Source organism: Podarcis tiliguerta (assembly GCF_965153285.1).
Source record: "Podarcis tiliguerta genome assembly, chromosome: 8".
Classification (NCBI taxonomy): domain Eukaryota; kingdom Metazoa; phylum Chordata; class Lepidosauria; order Squamata; family Lacertidae; genus Podarcis; species Podarcis tiliguerta.
This window is the reverse complement of record NC_139541.1, coordinates 13207361-13222817: the sequence shown is the minus strand read 5'-3', so window position 1 is coordinate 13222817 and position 15457 is coordinate 13207361. Positions and strand designations below refer to the sequence as shown.

General features: G+C 50.0%; 1 protein-coding gene across 14 annotated transcripts in view; it reads left to right on the top strand.

Moving 5' to 3' along the window:
- The window catches only part of UBR4 (ubiquitin protein ligase E3 component n-recognin 4), a 154373-nt gene that overhangs the window by 33788 nt on the left and 105128 nt on the right, over window positions 1-15457 (top strand). For all 14 annotated transcript variants that reach the window (XM_083453526.1, XM_083453529.1, XM_083453531.1 and 11 more), the window contains exons 28-40: window positions 1711-1868; window positions 2691-2900; window positions 3892-3993; window positions 4953-5053; window positions 6765-6963; window positions 8137-8325; window positions 8901-8964; window positions 10178-10369; window positions 10939-11009; window positions 11201-11348; window positions 11486-11716; window positions 12646-12816; window positions 14163-14345. In XM_083453526.1, the coding sequence (XP_083309652.1) occupies window positions 1711-1868; window positions 2691-2900; window positions 3892-3993; window positions 4953-5053; window positions 6765-6963; window positions 8137-8325; window positions 8901-8964; window positions 10178-10369; window positions 10939-11009; window positions 11201-11348; window positions 11486-11716; window positions 12646-12816; window positions 14163-14345 (2019 nt within the window). The remainder of the gene's footprint in view (window positions 1-1710; window positions 1869-2690; window positions 2901-3891; window positions 3994-4952; window positions 5054-6764; window positions 6964-8136; window positions 8326-8900; window positions 8965-10177; window positions 10370-10938; window positions 11010-11200; window positions 11349-11485; window positions 11717-12645; window positions 12817-14162; window positions 14346-15457) is intronic.

Sequence of the window (15457 nt, the reverse complement as noted above, 5' to 3'; positions counted from 1 at the left end):
CCGGGCGATCTCCAGTTCCCGATGCAGCATCAGTTAGCGACACGAGCCTCAGATACGTTTAGAGACTTGGCACACTCTTATCAGCGGAGTGAATAAATCCTCACAACGGAAGTGGCGGACAGAGACATGTCTGAGCATTTTTTACAGCAATTTATTCAGCATAGTTCAGGAACAAAGGAAAATCATGTCTGCTTCCCTTCGTCTCCAAGCAAACAGCAGTAAAGCAAAACCAATAGACAAACAGAAGTTCCCAGCAGACTGTGCTGGAAGTAAACAGGCATGTGACACACAACAGTCATGCCTGTTCCCTTTTAAGGTGGAAAGGAACTATATCCTAACAAGCACATCTCTCAAGCTAGCTATGAGGTCTCTCTGTTCAAGAAAATCTTTTTTAAAAAATACATTAAAAAACAACAACTCAGCAGAGCACTACCAATTTACAGTGGTGCCTCGCAAGACGAAATTAATTCGTTCCGTGAGTCTCTTCGTCTAGCGGTTTTTTCGTCTTGCGAAGCAACCCTATTAGCGGATTAGCGGATTAGCGCTATTAGCGGTTTAGCTGCTATTAGCGGCTATTAAAGGCTTAAGGGATTAGCGGATTAGCTGCTAAAAGGCTATTAGCGCTTTAGCGGCTTAGAAGAAGGGGGTGGGGAGCGAAAAAAAATCTCAAGACTCGCAAGACATTTTCGTCTTGCAAAGCAAGCCCATAGGGAAATTCGTCCTGCGAACCGCATTGAAAAACGGAAAACCCTTTCGTCTAGCGGGTTTTCTGTCTTGCGAGGCATTCGTCTTGCGGGGCACCACTGTATTTATTTTAAAAAGCTAGCTATGAGGTCTCTCTCTCTAGGAGGTGAAGGGGGAAAAGGTGCTTAAAACTTAACTTGACCAGCCCCACAAAAGCAGCTGTGGGACAGCTATCCTTAAAGCAAAACCTTGCCTTATGGGGTGATAAGAACCATAAGATGAGCCTGCTGGATCAGGCCAGTGACCCATTTAGTGAAGTATCCTGTTTCACAGTGGCCAATCAGATGCCTCGATGGGGGAATCCCCCCGCCAGCAGAATCCACACACAAGACCCACCCTCCCTCCTGCAGTTTCCAGCAACTGGTATTCAGAAGCATCACTTTCTCTAATCATGGAGGCAGATTGTAGCCATTGCGGTGGAAGCCTTTTGTGTCTTCTTCATACAGCTGCAGCTGGTGGCCATAAAAGAAGCAGCTTTCTCACCTGTATTTTCACCCACCCAAATCTGGATTTTGAAACACTCCCTTGGGCTGTTTAGTTTAGGGCTGTAGCCAACTAAGTCCTACTCGGAGTAGACCCATTGAAATGAATGGACATGCCTGACTTAGGACCGTTCGTTTCAGTGGATCTCCTCTGCATAGCCCAATGCTGGGCACAACCCCTTAAATTTTATACACCCTGGGAGTCAAGTTTTCCGTGGTATTGTATTTATTTGCTGATTTTTAAAAAACAACGTTTTCTTGCATTTTTTACTCACTCTTAATTGTGCACTCTAAATAGCCCTGGAATAAACATTAAATGAAGAGGGTAATTTTGGAAATGTATTTAAAAAACAAAAGCAAATGAGTTGGAGCTAACTCAGTTAGACACTCTGAAATGAATGGACCTGAGAGAGGCATGTTAATTAATTTAGTGGGCCTACTGTGAGGAGGGACTAGCATTGGATGCTCTTTTGCTTGCTTCTAGCGCAACGCTTTTGCCAACGACACGATCCCAGCGGAGAGCTACATCAGCGCGGTGCAAGCCGCCCACCTCGGCACCCTCTGCAGCCAGAGCCTTCCCCTTGCAGCCTCCTTGAAGCGGACCCTCCTCTCCTTGGTCAGGCTCACTGGTGACCTCATTGTGTAAGCTGAAATGTGTTTGGTTCATGGACAGCCCCTCTTTCATCTGGACCAATGGGCATCACTTTGGGGTGGGCCATCTGTCTGTCTATCTGAGTGGCAGCAGCTCCCCAGACGGGACATTTCCTAGCCCTGCCTGGAGATACCATTGCAGATCCTCTTCTACTGAGCTAGGGCTCTTCCCTTAGACCAGCGGTTCTCAACCTGTGGGTCGCCAGATGTTGTTGGACTACAACTCCCATCATCCCTGAGCTCTGGCCTTGCTAGCTAGGGGTGATGGGAGTTGTAGTTCAACAACATCTGGCGACCCACAGGTTGAGAAAGGCTGCCTTAGACGAAGGAACACAGAACACTGCCTTGTACTAAGTAAGACCATTGGTCCCATCTAGTCAGTATTGTTTGCACAGACTAGGAAGAGTTTGGATTTGATATCCCGCCTTTCTCTCCCTTTAAGGAGTCTCAAAGCGGCTAACATTCTCCTTGCCCTTCCTCCCCCACAACAAACACTCTGTGAGGTGAGTGGGGCTGAGAGACTTCAAAGAAGTGTGACTAGCCCAAGGTCACCCAGCAGCTGCATGTGGAGGAGCGGAGACGCGAACCCGGTTCCCCAGATTACGAGACTACCGCTCTTAACCACTACACCACACTGTGGAGGCGCAGTTCCTCTAGGTTTTAGACAGGTGGTGTTCCCAGCCCTAGCTAGAGATCCGACTGGGGATTGAACTGGGGACCTTCTGCATGCAAAGCAGGTGCTCCTTTACTGAGCTATGGGCCCTTTCCTCATCAGCCTTTTGAGTGCCCTCTTTTCCCTCCCTCCACCTCCAGCTGGTCAGACGAACTGAACCCGCCCCAGGTCATCCGCACACTGCTTCCCCTTCTCCTGGAGACCAGCACGGAGAGCGTAGCGGAGATCAGCAGCAACTCCCTCGAGAGGATCCTGGGCCCAGCGGAATCGGACGAGTTCCTATCACGGGTCTATGAGAAATTGATCATGGGCTGTTACAACATCCTGGCCAATCACTCTGACCCCAACAGGTATGGATTCTTTCACAGCCTTGAACAATAAGAAGAGTCAGCTGGGCGAGGCCAGTGCCCCATCTAGTCCAGCATCCTGTTCTCATAGTTCTCAACCAGATGGCCCAGTGGGAAGCCGAAAAGCAGGAGTTGAGCACAAGAGCACACACCCCCTCCTGAGGTTTCCATCAACTATTACTCAGAAGCATTGCTGCCACCGACTGTGGGAGCAGAGCAGAGCCACCAGGCTAGTAGCCATCAAAAGCCATCTCCTTGGTCTTGTGTTCCATGAATTTGATTTGTCCTCTTTTAAAGTTGGTGGCTGTTGCTTAAATATATGCCCGGTTCTTTCCCTGGAGGCAACGCAATGTCCTCCATTGCTTGCATCCATTTCCAAAGCGCTTTTATACAGTTTCAGCAGAGCAGATCCCTTGTGCAGATAAATCCAAATGTAACATGTGTAGCTGTTTCTGTACAGCTGAACCGCAGAACTGGTCTTAGCTGGGTCTCTTCTGCAGGCTCCTTGTTCTGCTGATTCACTAAAAAGGTGGGGCCCTATTGCCCCTCTTCCCTCCGAGGGAATGCAGCTCATGAGATAAGAAGGCCTCAAAAGGCCTTGAGCACTTCTAAGCAACTAACATAGAATTGTAGAGTTGGGAAGGGACCCCACGGGTCTTCCAGTCCAACCCCCTGAAAGAAAACCTGCTGCGGCTTTAATCTAACATGGCTATCACACCCTCTCACAGGAGCGACTTCCGTAGTTTAACTCTGTGCTGTATAAAAGAGGACTTCTGGGTTTTCCACAGGCATTTGATTGGCAAATGTTGGACTAGATAGGCTGTTGGCCTGATTTTTAAGCTGAACTGCCCTGGATGCAGTGGGTTCCTCCCATTAACACAAGTGGATAACCAATGCTGCCCTCCCCACTGTTAAAAATGTGTCCCGTGCTTGGTAAGACTTAATCTCTAGGTAAAGTTCCCATCTCTGGAAAAACAATTTCCCCTTCCCTTAGTGGCCTTGATGAATCCATCTTGGAAGAATGTCTGCAGCATCTGGAAAAGCAACTGGAAAGCAGCCAGGCCCGGAAAGCGATGGAAGAGTTTTTTTCCGAGAGGTGAGCTTGGCCATCCACCTCCCTGTTACCTTCGCATTTCTGACATGCCCTTCTGCTCAGGTGCTGCCGAACTCCTGTCTCCTGTGCAGCTTGGCCAGGTGACCAAGGATGATGGGAGTTGTAGTTCAACAGGGGTCCCAGCTATGTCACCCTCTGCCAACTTGGTGCCCTTCAGATATTTTGAAGGACAACTCCCTGTATACACTGGGGCTGAATGGGAGTTGTCCCAAAACATCAGGAGGTTTATGGAGGCTGGGAGATGCGCTAAGAGCCTAAGCAAATGCCCATCTAGTTTTGAAAGGTGTCCAGACAGATGCCTCTAAGAAAAGTGTAAGTGGAGGAACGGAGGCCAAAGCGTTTCCCCCTGTTTATTTACTTTTTTACTTACTTATTAATAAAAATAGTTACAGACTGCTTTTCATAAGAGAAAACCAGAGTGGTTTACAAAAACCACATGAAAAACCATATATAAATCCTAAGATCAGAAATAAGCTGTTATGGAAAGATTCATTCTTAAGCACCTGCATAGGCCTGACAGAATAGAAAAGTTTTCAGCAGGCATGAAATGAAAGGGACCTGCACTGAAGACTCTGTATCATTGTTGTCAAATGAGCCCCTACAACTCTGGGAATGACCCAAGGATGCTCCCTGCAGGTGGTCTCGGCGACTGAGCTGGAATTTAAGGGCTCAGGCAGTCCCTGAGGCACTCTGGACCAAAGTTGGTCAGGGCTTTGTAAATTAATACAAGGACCTAAATCCCATATATCTGCTCTTCTAAGTTATGCTGTCTCCAAACATGGCGGTTCCATTTTGCCATCAATGGGGCTTAATGGCATGTAGCGTGGGGAGGACAGACTGCAAATTCCAACATTTTCTTAGGCTCGTGACACTTAACGTAAGTTGTGTGGCTCCCAGCCATCTTGTCTAATGCCTTCTATCCAATGTTCCTTTTGAACCAGTGGAGAACTGGTGCAGATCATGATGGCGACAGCCAACGAAAGCCTTTCGGCGAAGTTCTGCAACAGGGTCCTGAAGTTCTTCACCAAGCTCTTCCAGCTGAGTGAGTGGTCCTGCTCGGTCCTGCTTTGTGGCTATAGTTTTGACTTGTACATGAATAATAAACTCTTTGCTGCATTTAATGCTTGCTACATTGTGCAGAGGGACGCGGGTGGCGCTGTGGGTGAAAGCCTCAGCGCCTAGGGCTTGCCGATCGAAAGGTCGGCGGTTCGAATCCCCGCGGCGGGGTGCGCTCCCGTCGTTCGGTCCCAGCGCCTGCCAACTTGCAGTTCGAAAGCACCCCCGGGTGCAAGTAGATAAATAGGAACCGCTTACTAGCGGGAAGGTAAACTGTGTTTCCGTGTGCGGCTCTGGCTCGCCAGAGCAGCGATGTCACGCTGGCCACGTGACCCGGAAGTGTCTCCGGACAGCGCTGGCCCCCGGCCTCTTGAGTGAGATGGGTGCACAAGATGAGTCTGTCAAGACTGGCCCGTACAGGCAGGGGTACCTTTACCTTTACTTTGTGCAGAACGTTGGCGAGGTGCTTGCTTTAACACGGTTGCTGGTGCATGGGCCCGGTTCCATCTGAAACCTTCCCCTTCCCTCAGCTACTACTGAGGCTGTTGGACAGATGGAGGGGAGGGATGGAGGGAAGCTACCGCCAGCCCCAGTTGCGTCAGATCATGTGAAAAACCCTTATCTCCGTTCCTTCTTGTGGGATAACATCCTTCTCTTTTCCTCTCCCCTTTTGTTGCTGCCCAAATTCAAGGAACAAGGCAGCTGCTTCTGAATTTCTACAGCTCTCTTTTAGGGACACACTGTTGCTTAGCAAAAATCTCTTGAAACTGGGTCTGCAAAATAAGCTCGCAGACATCTACCAGATTTCCTCTGCAAACTCATCAGATAACTCACTTTGCTGCAAAATTCATAGAATCATAGAATCATAGAGTTGGAAGAGACCACAAGGGCCATCGAGTCCAACTCCCTGCCAAGCAGGAAACACCATCAGAGCACTCCTGAGATATGGTTGTCAAGCCTCTGCTTAAAGACCTCCAAAGAAGGAGACTCCACCACACTCCTTGGCAGCAAATTCCACTGTCAAACAGCTCTTACTGTCAGGAAGTTCTTCCTAATGATTAGGTGGAATCTTCTTTCTTGTAGTTTGGCTCCATTGCTCCGTGTCCGCTTCTCTGGAGCAGCAGAAAACAACCTTTCTCCCTCCTCTATATGACATCCTTTTATATATTTGAACATGACTATCATATCACCCCTTAACCTCCAGGTGATCTTATTCTGCAGTATTTGGCTAGAGCAGTGCTTCTCAAAATTGGGTCTCCAGCTATTGCTGGACTACATCGCCCACCATTGCTGAACACTGGTCCTTCTTGCCAGGGATGATAGGAGTTGTAGTCCAACGACAGCTGGTGGCTCCACTGGGATAGAGGGTTCTCTCTCTTTCTTTCTCCCCCACCCCCGGTAAAATAAATGCTGGTGAGCCCTTGGGGAAACTGCCTTAGGAGCAGAGGAGGCTGCCTGATACAGTGAGTCGGACTGTTGGACCATTTGTCTCACTATTGTCTGCAGTGGCTGGCAGCAGCTGTCCAGGCCTTCAGGCAGGGAGTCTTTCCCCAGCCTTTTCCCAAGGTGACGCGGATTGAAACTGGGATCTTCTCCATACAAAGCAGATGCTCTGCCCCCAAACTGTGACCTCTCTTGGCTTTCCGTGGAGGTTGCTGGTTGCTCAGTTCCACCTTCTTTTTCTCTGCCTCTTCTAGCTGAGAAGAGCCCCAACCCCAGCCTCCTGCGCCTGTGTGGCTCCTTGGCCCAGCTGGCATGCGTGGAGCCTGTGCGCCTCCAGGCCTGGCTGACCCGAATGACCACCTCACCCCCGAAAGAGTCTGACCAGCTGGAGGTGGTGCAGGAGAACAGGCAGCTGCTCCAGCTGCTGACAACCTACATTGTCCGAGAGAACAGGTAGGTGGGTTGGCCCCATCCAGGTGGGGAGCTTCTAGTTTTTAGCCACATGGGAAGCTGCTTTATATGGAATCAGACCATTGGTCTATCTAGCTCAGTACTCTCTGCACCAGTGGTTCCCAAAGTGGGCAATACTGCCCCCTGGGGATGGGGGTGGAATTACCTAGGAGGGCTCTAAGAGGCAGAGGAGTTGGTGATGCAAGACTCCTGCTAAGGGACTTTAAATCAGACATTGGGAAACTGGTGCCACATCCTCAGGCTTTGATCATTTAATGTTTATTGGATGGATTTTCCCCTAAATTGATTTTTGAATTTTGAATTTATTGTTATTCACACTTTTATACTGTATTTTATGCTGTTTTTGTTGTATCACAGTTGAGTGTTTTAAATTTGTTATTAGCTGCCCTGAGCCCAGTTTTCTAAACCAGGAAGGGCGGGGTATAAATAAAAAAATATTATTATTATTTATTATTAAGAAGTTAACCGCCAACAAAGTAGTTAGTAAGCGTCATATCAGAGGCTCTTGCAACTAGCAGACTTTGAAAAGCTGGTATAATAATAATAATAATAATAATAATAATAATAATAATAATTTATTATTTATACCCCGCCCATCTGGCTGGGTTTCCCCAGCCACTCTGGGCGGCTTCCAACTGAATATTAAAAACAATACAGCATCAGACATTAATGTATCACTGGATCAGGTTGGATTGATTAACCTGAATAGCTTTGATTGGATTTGGAATGAATGTGCAGATAATTGAGTTTCATTGTGTTACTACCTTCCATAGCAGGTCGTGCAAACCACTATTCTGAATGATGCTTTTTGTAGGGCAAGGGGTGCAGGGGATGGGTTCATGGAACCAAGGGGGTGCTGGGGCCTTGAAAACAGTTTGGGAACCAGTGATTCATACACTGGCTGGCAGTGGCTCTCCAGGGTTTCAGAGCAGATTCCCAGCTCTACCTGGAGATGCTGCCGGTGATCGGAGCCGGGACCGTCCGCATTCAAAGCAGCTGCTCTGCCGTTGAGCGGCTGCCCTCCCCCATAGCCTCCCGAACCCCTGTTTCGATTCAAGTGCTTACAAGCAGTAAGTTACAAGTGCTTCCCTGCAGTAAGTAAATGGGAATGACTTGATCTCGGTGTGATGGACCACTACTGTCTTGCCTTTCCAGCCAAGTTGGGGAAGGCGCCTGCACTGTCCTCCTGAGCACCCTGATCCCGATGGCCACGGAAATGCTGGCAAATGGTGATGGAACCGGCTTTCCTGAGCTGATGGTAGTCATGGCCACCCTGGCCAGCGCCGGTCAAGGGGCGGGGCACCTCCAGCTTCACAGTGCCGCCGTCGATTGGCTGAGCAGATGGTAAGAAGGGTGGCGGGAAGTGTCTTGTCTTTTGTGTCGGCCTCTCCCCCTCTCCTGAACAGAAATGGCTTAAGGTGGTTGGATGGTTTGTATTGAGATGCAAAGGCGTTTGCCTGTCCATAGCCTGGAGAGGTGAACTGAGCCACTGGGGCAGGGTGTGCCTTCTTTTCTTTCTTTCTTTCTTTCTTTCTTTCTTTCTTTCTCTCTTTCTCTCTTTCTCTCTTTTAATTTTCAAGACTTAATTATCATTATGAATAACGATCTGGTAGGAAATACATAAGAAGAAAATGGGGGGGGGGGGACGACAGCGGTAACAAAACAACAACCAGGGTTCCGTAGCCATTGCATCATAAAATAAAGTACATTGGCAAGAGACTATACTTTGAATTAGATGTTACGACCAAAACCGCCCTGACACAGAAAGAGTACAGAGCTAAGATTATGAATTCCGAATGATGCTGCCATATTTCATTGGAACTTGTCATCCCTGTGATTGGATTGGAGATCCAATATTCTAGGCCAATTTTCTGCCATCTTCCTCCGCCAACCACTCTTTTTATCTCACGCTGTTCTAGCAAGAAATACTTGTCTCAGAAGAACGTTGTTGAGAAAATGAATGCCAACGTCATGCATGGAAAGGTAACGCCTATCTTTGCTTAAGGGGTATGTGCAGTCAATTCCTTTGTGGTCTGTGTATGTTCAGGCAGCACCAAGGGGGAGCCAGGGAAGAAGGGGTGGAGGACAGGGCAATATGGAGCCTCCTTCCTGGACACAAGGGCAATCCTTCTCTGCATAGAGAATCTTGTGCTCGGTCTGTCATGGTGACTTGTGCCCAACAGTTGAGGGAAGCATTATGGTCTCTGGCAGTCTTCTCTGGGAGTCTACCCCGGTGGATGCAGTCCAGAGAAACCCAGCTTTGCTTGGTGCAGTTTAGTAGAATCGGCATGGGAGGTGTATCTGAATACTTGCCATGGCAGGGAGCTGCCTTATACAGTGGTGCCCCGCAAGACGAATGCCTCGCAAGAAGGAAAACCCGCTAGACGAAAGGGTTTTCCGTTTTGGAGGTGCTTCGCAGGACGAATATGCTATGGGCTTGCTTCGCAAGATGAAAATGCCTTGCGATTCCTGGGGTTTTTTCCCCCCTCCCAGCCTTTTTCCCAAGCCCCTAAGCCGCTTATCAGCTGTTCGCTAAGCTGTTTATCAGCTGATCTAAGCTGATCTAAGCCTTTTAGCAGCTAATCTGCTAATCCCTTAAGCCTTTAATAGCCGCTAATAGCCTTTTAGCAGCTAATCCGCTAATCCCTTAAGCCGCTAATAGCCGCTAAACCGCTAATAGCGCTAATCCGCTAATGGGCTTGCTTCGCAAGACGAAAAAAACCGCAAGACGAAGAGACTCGCGGAACGGATTCTTTTCGTCTTGCGAGGCACCACTGTACTGAGTTAGACCATTGGTCCACCTAGTTCAGTATGGTCCGCATTGACCGGCAGCAGCTCTCCAGGGTTTCAGGCAGGGGACATTTCCAGCCCTACGTGGAGATGCCTTTGTGTATTGAAGCCGGGACCTTCTGCTTGCAAAGAGGTGCTCTACCACTGAGCTATGGGCCATCCACAGTGGGCTGGTGGAGAAAAGACGACTTCTTGGAACAAGGGGCATATTCCAGCCAGGCAAAAGCACTTGGGGAGGGCATGCTCGGTGGAGAGTCCCAGGGGGCAGAACAGAGAGGTCCACAGGCCTGAGTCTCTCAGCAGAGTCCATGCTGCAGCCTGACTGTCACGTTGCAGCAGGATTTAGTAGAAAAGGCCTCTATCTGTGTGACTGAATGCCTCCTCCTCCTCCCCTTACCTCTTGCAGCACGTGACTATCCTGGAATGCACCTGCCATATCGTCTCCTACCTGGCTGATGTCACCAATGCCCTGAGCCAGACCGGCGGCCAGGGCCCCAGCCACCTCTCAGTCGATGGGGAGGAGCGGGCCATCGAGGTGGACTCGGACTGGGTGGAGGAGCTGGCTGTGGAGGAGGAGGACTCGCAAGCTGAAGACTCGGTAGGTGGCCGGAGACTCACTTGGCAAAGTGGTCTAGCAAAGTGGTGAGACCACTGTGTTCTACGAAAAGGTTTATGAAGAGAAAACACTAAATTGTAAAAGACCCCTTACATTTAAGGCTTCCTTTTTGGCCTTTGCGTGAGGCTAACTCGGATTGGTTGAATTTAAATTTAGAAGGGCTCTTAATCTTCCAAAACCAACAGATGTGATGGTAAAACTGTGCCCATACTGTACAATTTTCAAGTACCACATGCATGAATCCATGAATGAAGGCTGTTTCATATATATTTTTACAAGCATCTTGCAGTGCAGAAAAGTATGGCATTTGGGAGAAGGTGGCTCTGGTTTAGCCTTCTCCTGGAGTTTCTGCTTGTCTACATGCAGAGATTTCATCACTTTTTTAAAAAAATAAAGGAGCATTCAACCAAGTGAATTACCTACAGATCTGATACCTCTTCAGCTGGTTGTGAATACAAAGCCATTGTGTTGACACTGGTCTGAAGAAAGACTGTGTAGCTTTCCAGCTAAAAGTCCCTTTCCTCTCCTCTCTGGTGTGTGTGTGTGTGTAGGATGAGGACTCGCTCTGCAACAAACTTTGTACGTTTACCATCACTCAGAAAGAATTCATGAACCAACACTGGTGAGTCACCCTTGATTTCGAAATTTGAGTTGCGGGGCTTCTCTGTGGTCACCCGTTGTCTTGTGGCATTTGTCAGCCTGATAGCCCTGTCCTGGTGACCCAGGGTAGGGGGAAGTGCCCATTGCTGTGCTGGTTATCCAGCAGCCAGTCATCATGCAAACACAACCGAAATAAAAACCCTTTCTCTGCAGGTACCACTGCCACACCTGCAAGATGGTCGACGGCGTCGGGGTCTGCACCGTTTGTGCGAAGGTTTGCCACAAGGACCACGAGATCTCGTACGCCAAGTACGGCTCTTTCTTTTGCGACTGTGGGGCAAAGGAGGACGGCAGCTGCCTGGTACGCTTCTCTGGTGATCGGGGGTGTTGCGATCTGTGGGGTGTTGTTGGTGGCAGCCCAGGCGGCACGCCGCAGGGGTGAAGCCACGGGCCGTGTGTGAGCCTGACCACACGGAAATGCTGCTCCTGATTTTGCAGGCCTTGGTGAAGAGGACGCCCAGCAGCGGCATGAGCTCCACCATGAAGGAGTCTGCCTTCCAGAGCGAGACCCGTGTCCCTGAGAGCGTCGTCCGGCACTCCAGCACCTCCCCCACGGACAAATCCAAGACCTCCATCAACGACGGGCGGGGAGGGTCTGACGAGGAGAAGCCTAAGAAGAGCAGCCTGTGCCGGAACGTGGAGGGCTGCCGGGAACAGCTGCAGTCCCAGGTATGGCGCTGCTGGGCTGAAGGCCTCTCTCTGCAAGGGAGGAGCCTGGTGGCGCCATGGGGAAATTGGGGGGCACCTGCCCCTTGAGACATAGGAAACTCCATTAGGCTGTGTTAGGGCAATTGGTCCAACCAGTTCAGTATTGTCTACACTGACTGGCAGCAGCTCTCCAGGCTTTCAGGCAGGGAGTGTTTCCCCAGCCTTTCCTGGATTGAACCGCAGCCTTCTGCATGCAAAGCAGGCGCTCTGCCACTGAGCCTCCCCTAAATAAAGTAAGAGTCTAGTCCTCATGGTTCAGAATGAAGTTCTGAGTTAAATCGAAAACTGTCTGATACTGAGCCGGACCCTTAGTCCATCTAGCTCGCTGGCAGTGGCTCTCCAAGGTTTCAGCCAGGAGTCTTTCCTGGTTAGGGTCGGGGATTTAACCTGGGACCTTCAACATGCAAGGCAGATATTCTTACCATTGAACCATAAAGGTAAAGGGACCCCTGACCATTAGGTCCAGTCGTGGCCGACTCTGGGGTTCTGGCTCTCATCTCGCTTTATTTGCCAAGGGAGCCGGCGTACAGCTTCCGGGTTATGTGGCCAGCATGACTAAGCCGCTTCTGGCGAACCAGAGCAGCGCACGGAAATGCCGTCCACCTTCCCACCGGAGTATTTATCTACTTGCACTTTGACGTGCTTTCGAAGTGCTAGGTTGGCAGGAGCAGGGACCGAGCAACGGGAGCTCAGCCCGTTGCGGGGATTTGAACCGCCGACCTTCTGATCGGCAAGTCCTAGGCTCTGTGGTTTAACCCACAGTGCCACTCGCGTCCCCCACTGACCCATATCCCTTCCCTATTGTTTACTTGATTTGCTGCCAGAGCCCTTGTGAAGCAAGGAGGCCACTAAGGCTGTTTCCTTTTCTCTCCCCACCAATCTTGCTGCAGGCCAACTTCTCCTTTGCTCCTCTGGTGCTGGACATGCTGAACTTCCTCATGGAAGCCATCCAGGTCAACTTCCAGCAGGCCTCAGCCATGGGCAGCAGCAGCCGAGCCCAGCAGGCCCTCAGCGAGCTCCACACCTTGGACAAGACGGTGGAAATGACAGATCAGTTGATGGTAAGAACCTTGTGGTTTCCTTTGAAGCACACAGGCCCGCAGCTCCTCAATAGTCTTCCCTTCTCCAGAGGGACCCCAGGAGCCCATCCCCAGTGGCCAGCTCAGCTCCTTTCACTCCAATTGGCTCCAATCAGCAGGGGCCCTGCTGCAGAGATAGTAGCACGTCTTTGATCCCCACCCCACTCTGCCGACAGCACCAGACCACTACACATCTGAACACAGGAGGTGGGATTCACTCTTTCATGCTTTACATAAGAACATGAGAGCTGATCACAAGAGCACTCTCCCCTCTTGAGGTTTCCAGCAACTGGTATTTGAAAGCATTGCCGCTCCCTGCTGTGAGGCAGAGTATAGTCACCATGGCTAGTTGCCATCGGTACCCCTCTTCTCCATGAATTTGTCCAGTCCTCTTTCGGACCCGCCCAGGTTGGTGGCCACCTCTGCTTCCTATGGCAGCAGTTCCACAGTTTTAACTCTCTGCCACATGAATACAGTGGTGCCTCGCAAGACGAAATTAATTCGTTCCGCGAGTTTTTTCGTAGAGCGATTTTTTTCGTCTTGCGAAGCACCACAGCGGGGAGGGGTGGGGAGAAGCAGGGCAGCTGCCGCAGCCGGTCCTTGGACTCACCCGCACCAAGTGGCCACCGCGCGACGTGGCTGCTGGAGGGCGGCGGGGCTCAGGAGCGTGACTCCGGCTGCAACACTGGCTGCTGGCGGCAACGGCTCTCTCAGAGGAGTGCGTGAGGGCGGTGGGCAGCGGTGCGAGGCAGCCGGAAGGTCGGCCATCAGCCGGAAGGTCGGAGGGAGCTGGAGGAGCCGTCAGCAGGAAGGTGGGAGGGAGCCGGAGGAGCGGGGAAGCGAGCGTGCGTGCGTGCAGTGACCGTCGCCATGACAGGAGAGGCAGGGCTGTTTCGTCTAGCGAAGCAAGCCCTTAGAAAAATCCGTCTTGTGAAGCACCTCAGAAAACGAAAAATCCTTTCGTCTAGCGAGTTTTTCGTCTTCCAAGGCATTCGTCTTGTGGGGTACCACTGTAAGTCCTATTTTTTATCTGTTCCTCATCTCCCAGCGTTCAGCTTCATAGGCTGTTCGCAAATTCTAGTGTTCTGAGAGAGGGAGAAAAAACTTTTTGCTATCCACTTTACGCCTTGCTGCTTAAGGGCCCCCTCTGAAAGGCTCTGACTTCAGCCTTGGCAGGGCTCCAGACGCACTTCTGCCATAGCCGGGAGGAAGCAGACTTCATCGTTATGACTTCTGCCCAGTATTAAGCATGAACAGAGACTCTTCCTTCCTTTGGCGTGGGGCCGCTCACAGGCTTGGCCTCTTCTGTGCTCTTCCCACTTCCCCAGGTGCCAACTCTTGGCTCCCAAGAAGGTGCCTTTGAGAACGTCCGCATGAACTACAGTGGGGACCAGGGCCAGACCATCCGGCAGCTGATCAGCGCCCATGTACTGCGGCGAGTGGCCATGTGCGTGCTTTCCTCGCCTCATGGGCGCCGCCAGCATCTGGCCGTCAGCCATGAGAAGGGCAAGGTGAGTCTAGACGGAGCAGGGAAGCATCTACATTTGGGGCAGCCACCTGCAGTGTGTGTGTGCATTTTAAAAATCAATACGTTTTATTTCATCTTCCACATATGCATATTAAGCTACGAATGACGCTCGTCCTACCCAGAGTAGACCCGCTGAAATGAGGAAAACAAAATTAGTCCTGTCCATCAACTTCAGTGGGTCTGCTGTAAGGAGGACTAGTCTTTGATACTTCTCCATAAGCTGCTTCCATCAAACAGAGAGCCAGCATATGGTGTGGTGTTTAAGAGTGTTGGTCTAAGACAGGGGTCGGCAGCCTTTTTGGTCCACCGTCCCTCAGACCATGTGGTGGGCCGGACTATATTTTGAAGAAGAAAATGAATGAATTCCTATGCCCCACAAATAACCCAGAGATACACTTTAAATAAAAGGACACATTCTACTCAGGTAAAAACACCAGGCAGGCCCCACAAATAACCCAGAGATGCATTTTAAATAAAAGGACACATTCTACTCACGTAAAAACACACTGATTCCAGGACCGTCAGCAGGCCGGATTGAGAAGGCGATTGGGCCGCGTCCGGCCCACGGGCCTTAGGTTGTCTACCCCTCGTCTAGGACCTGGGAGATCAGAGTTCAAATCCCCAGTAAGCTGAGGCTTTCTGGGTGACCTTGGGCCAGTAATGGTCTCTTAGCCTAAACTACCTCGCATGGTTGTTGTGGGAATTGAATGAGGAGGTGGAGAACCAGCTATGGCACTTTGAGCTCCTGGAGAAAAGGTGAGATATAAATGCAATAAATAAATAACTAACTATTAAGTTCAAAATACGTTAGAGTATTAATAATCTTATGTTTGATTATATATATATGCAGAATAAAATAGCTTGTTGGTGCCATATATCATTACTTAGCAGTTCATCCTTCTACAGAAATAAAGAACTATCTGGTCTGTAAATGCACAAAGTCAGCTCCTTATCTTGAAATTCCCAGTTGTCTCTTTTTGTATTGAGTTACCAGGCTCCCATTTATCAGTAGCGTCTCACAAAAACATACTTTCCCCCTTTAACACAACTGTTTAGCTTAGCTATATTTTGACTGTTCTCATTGTTGCCTTACAA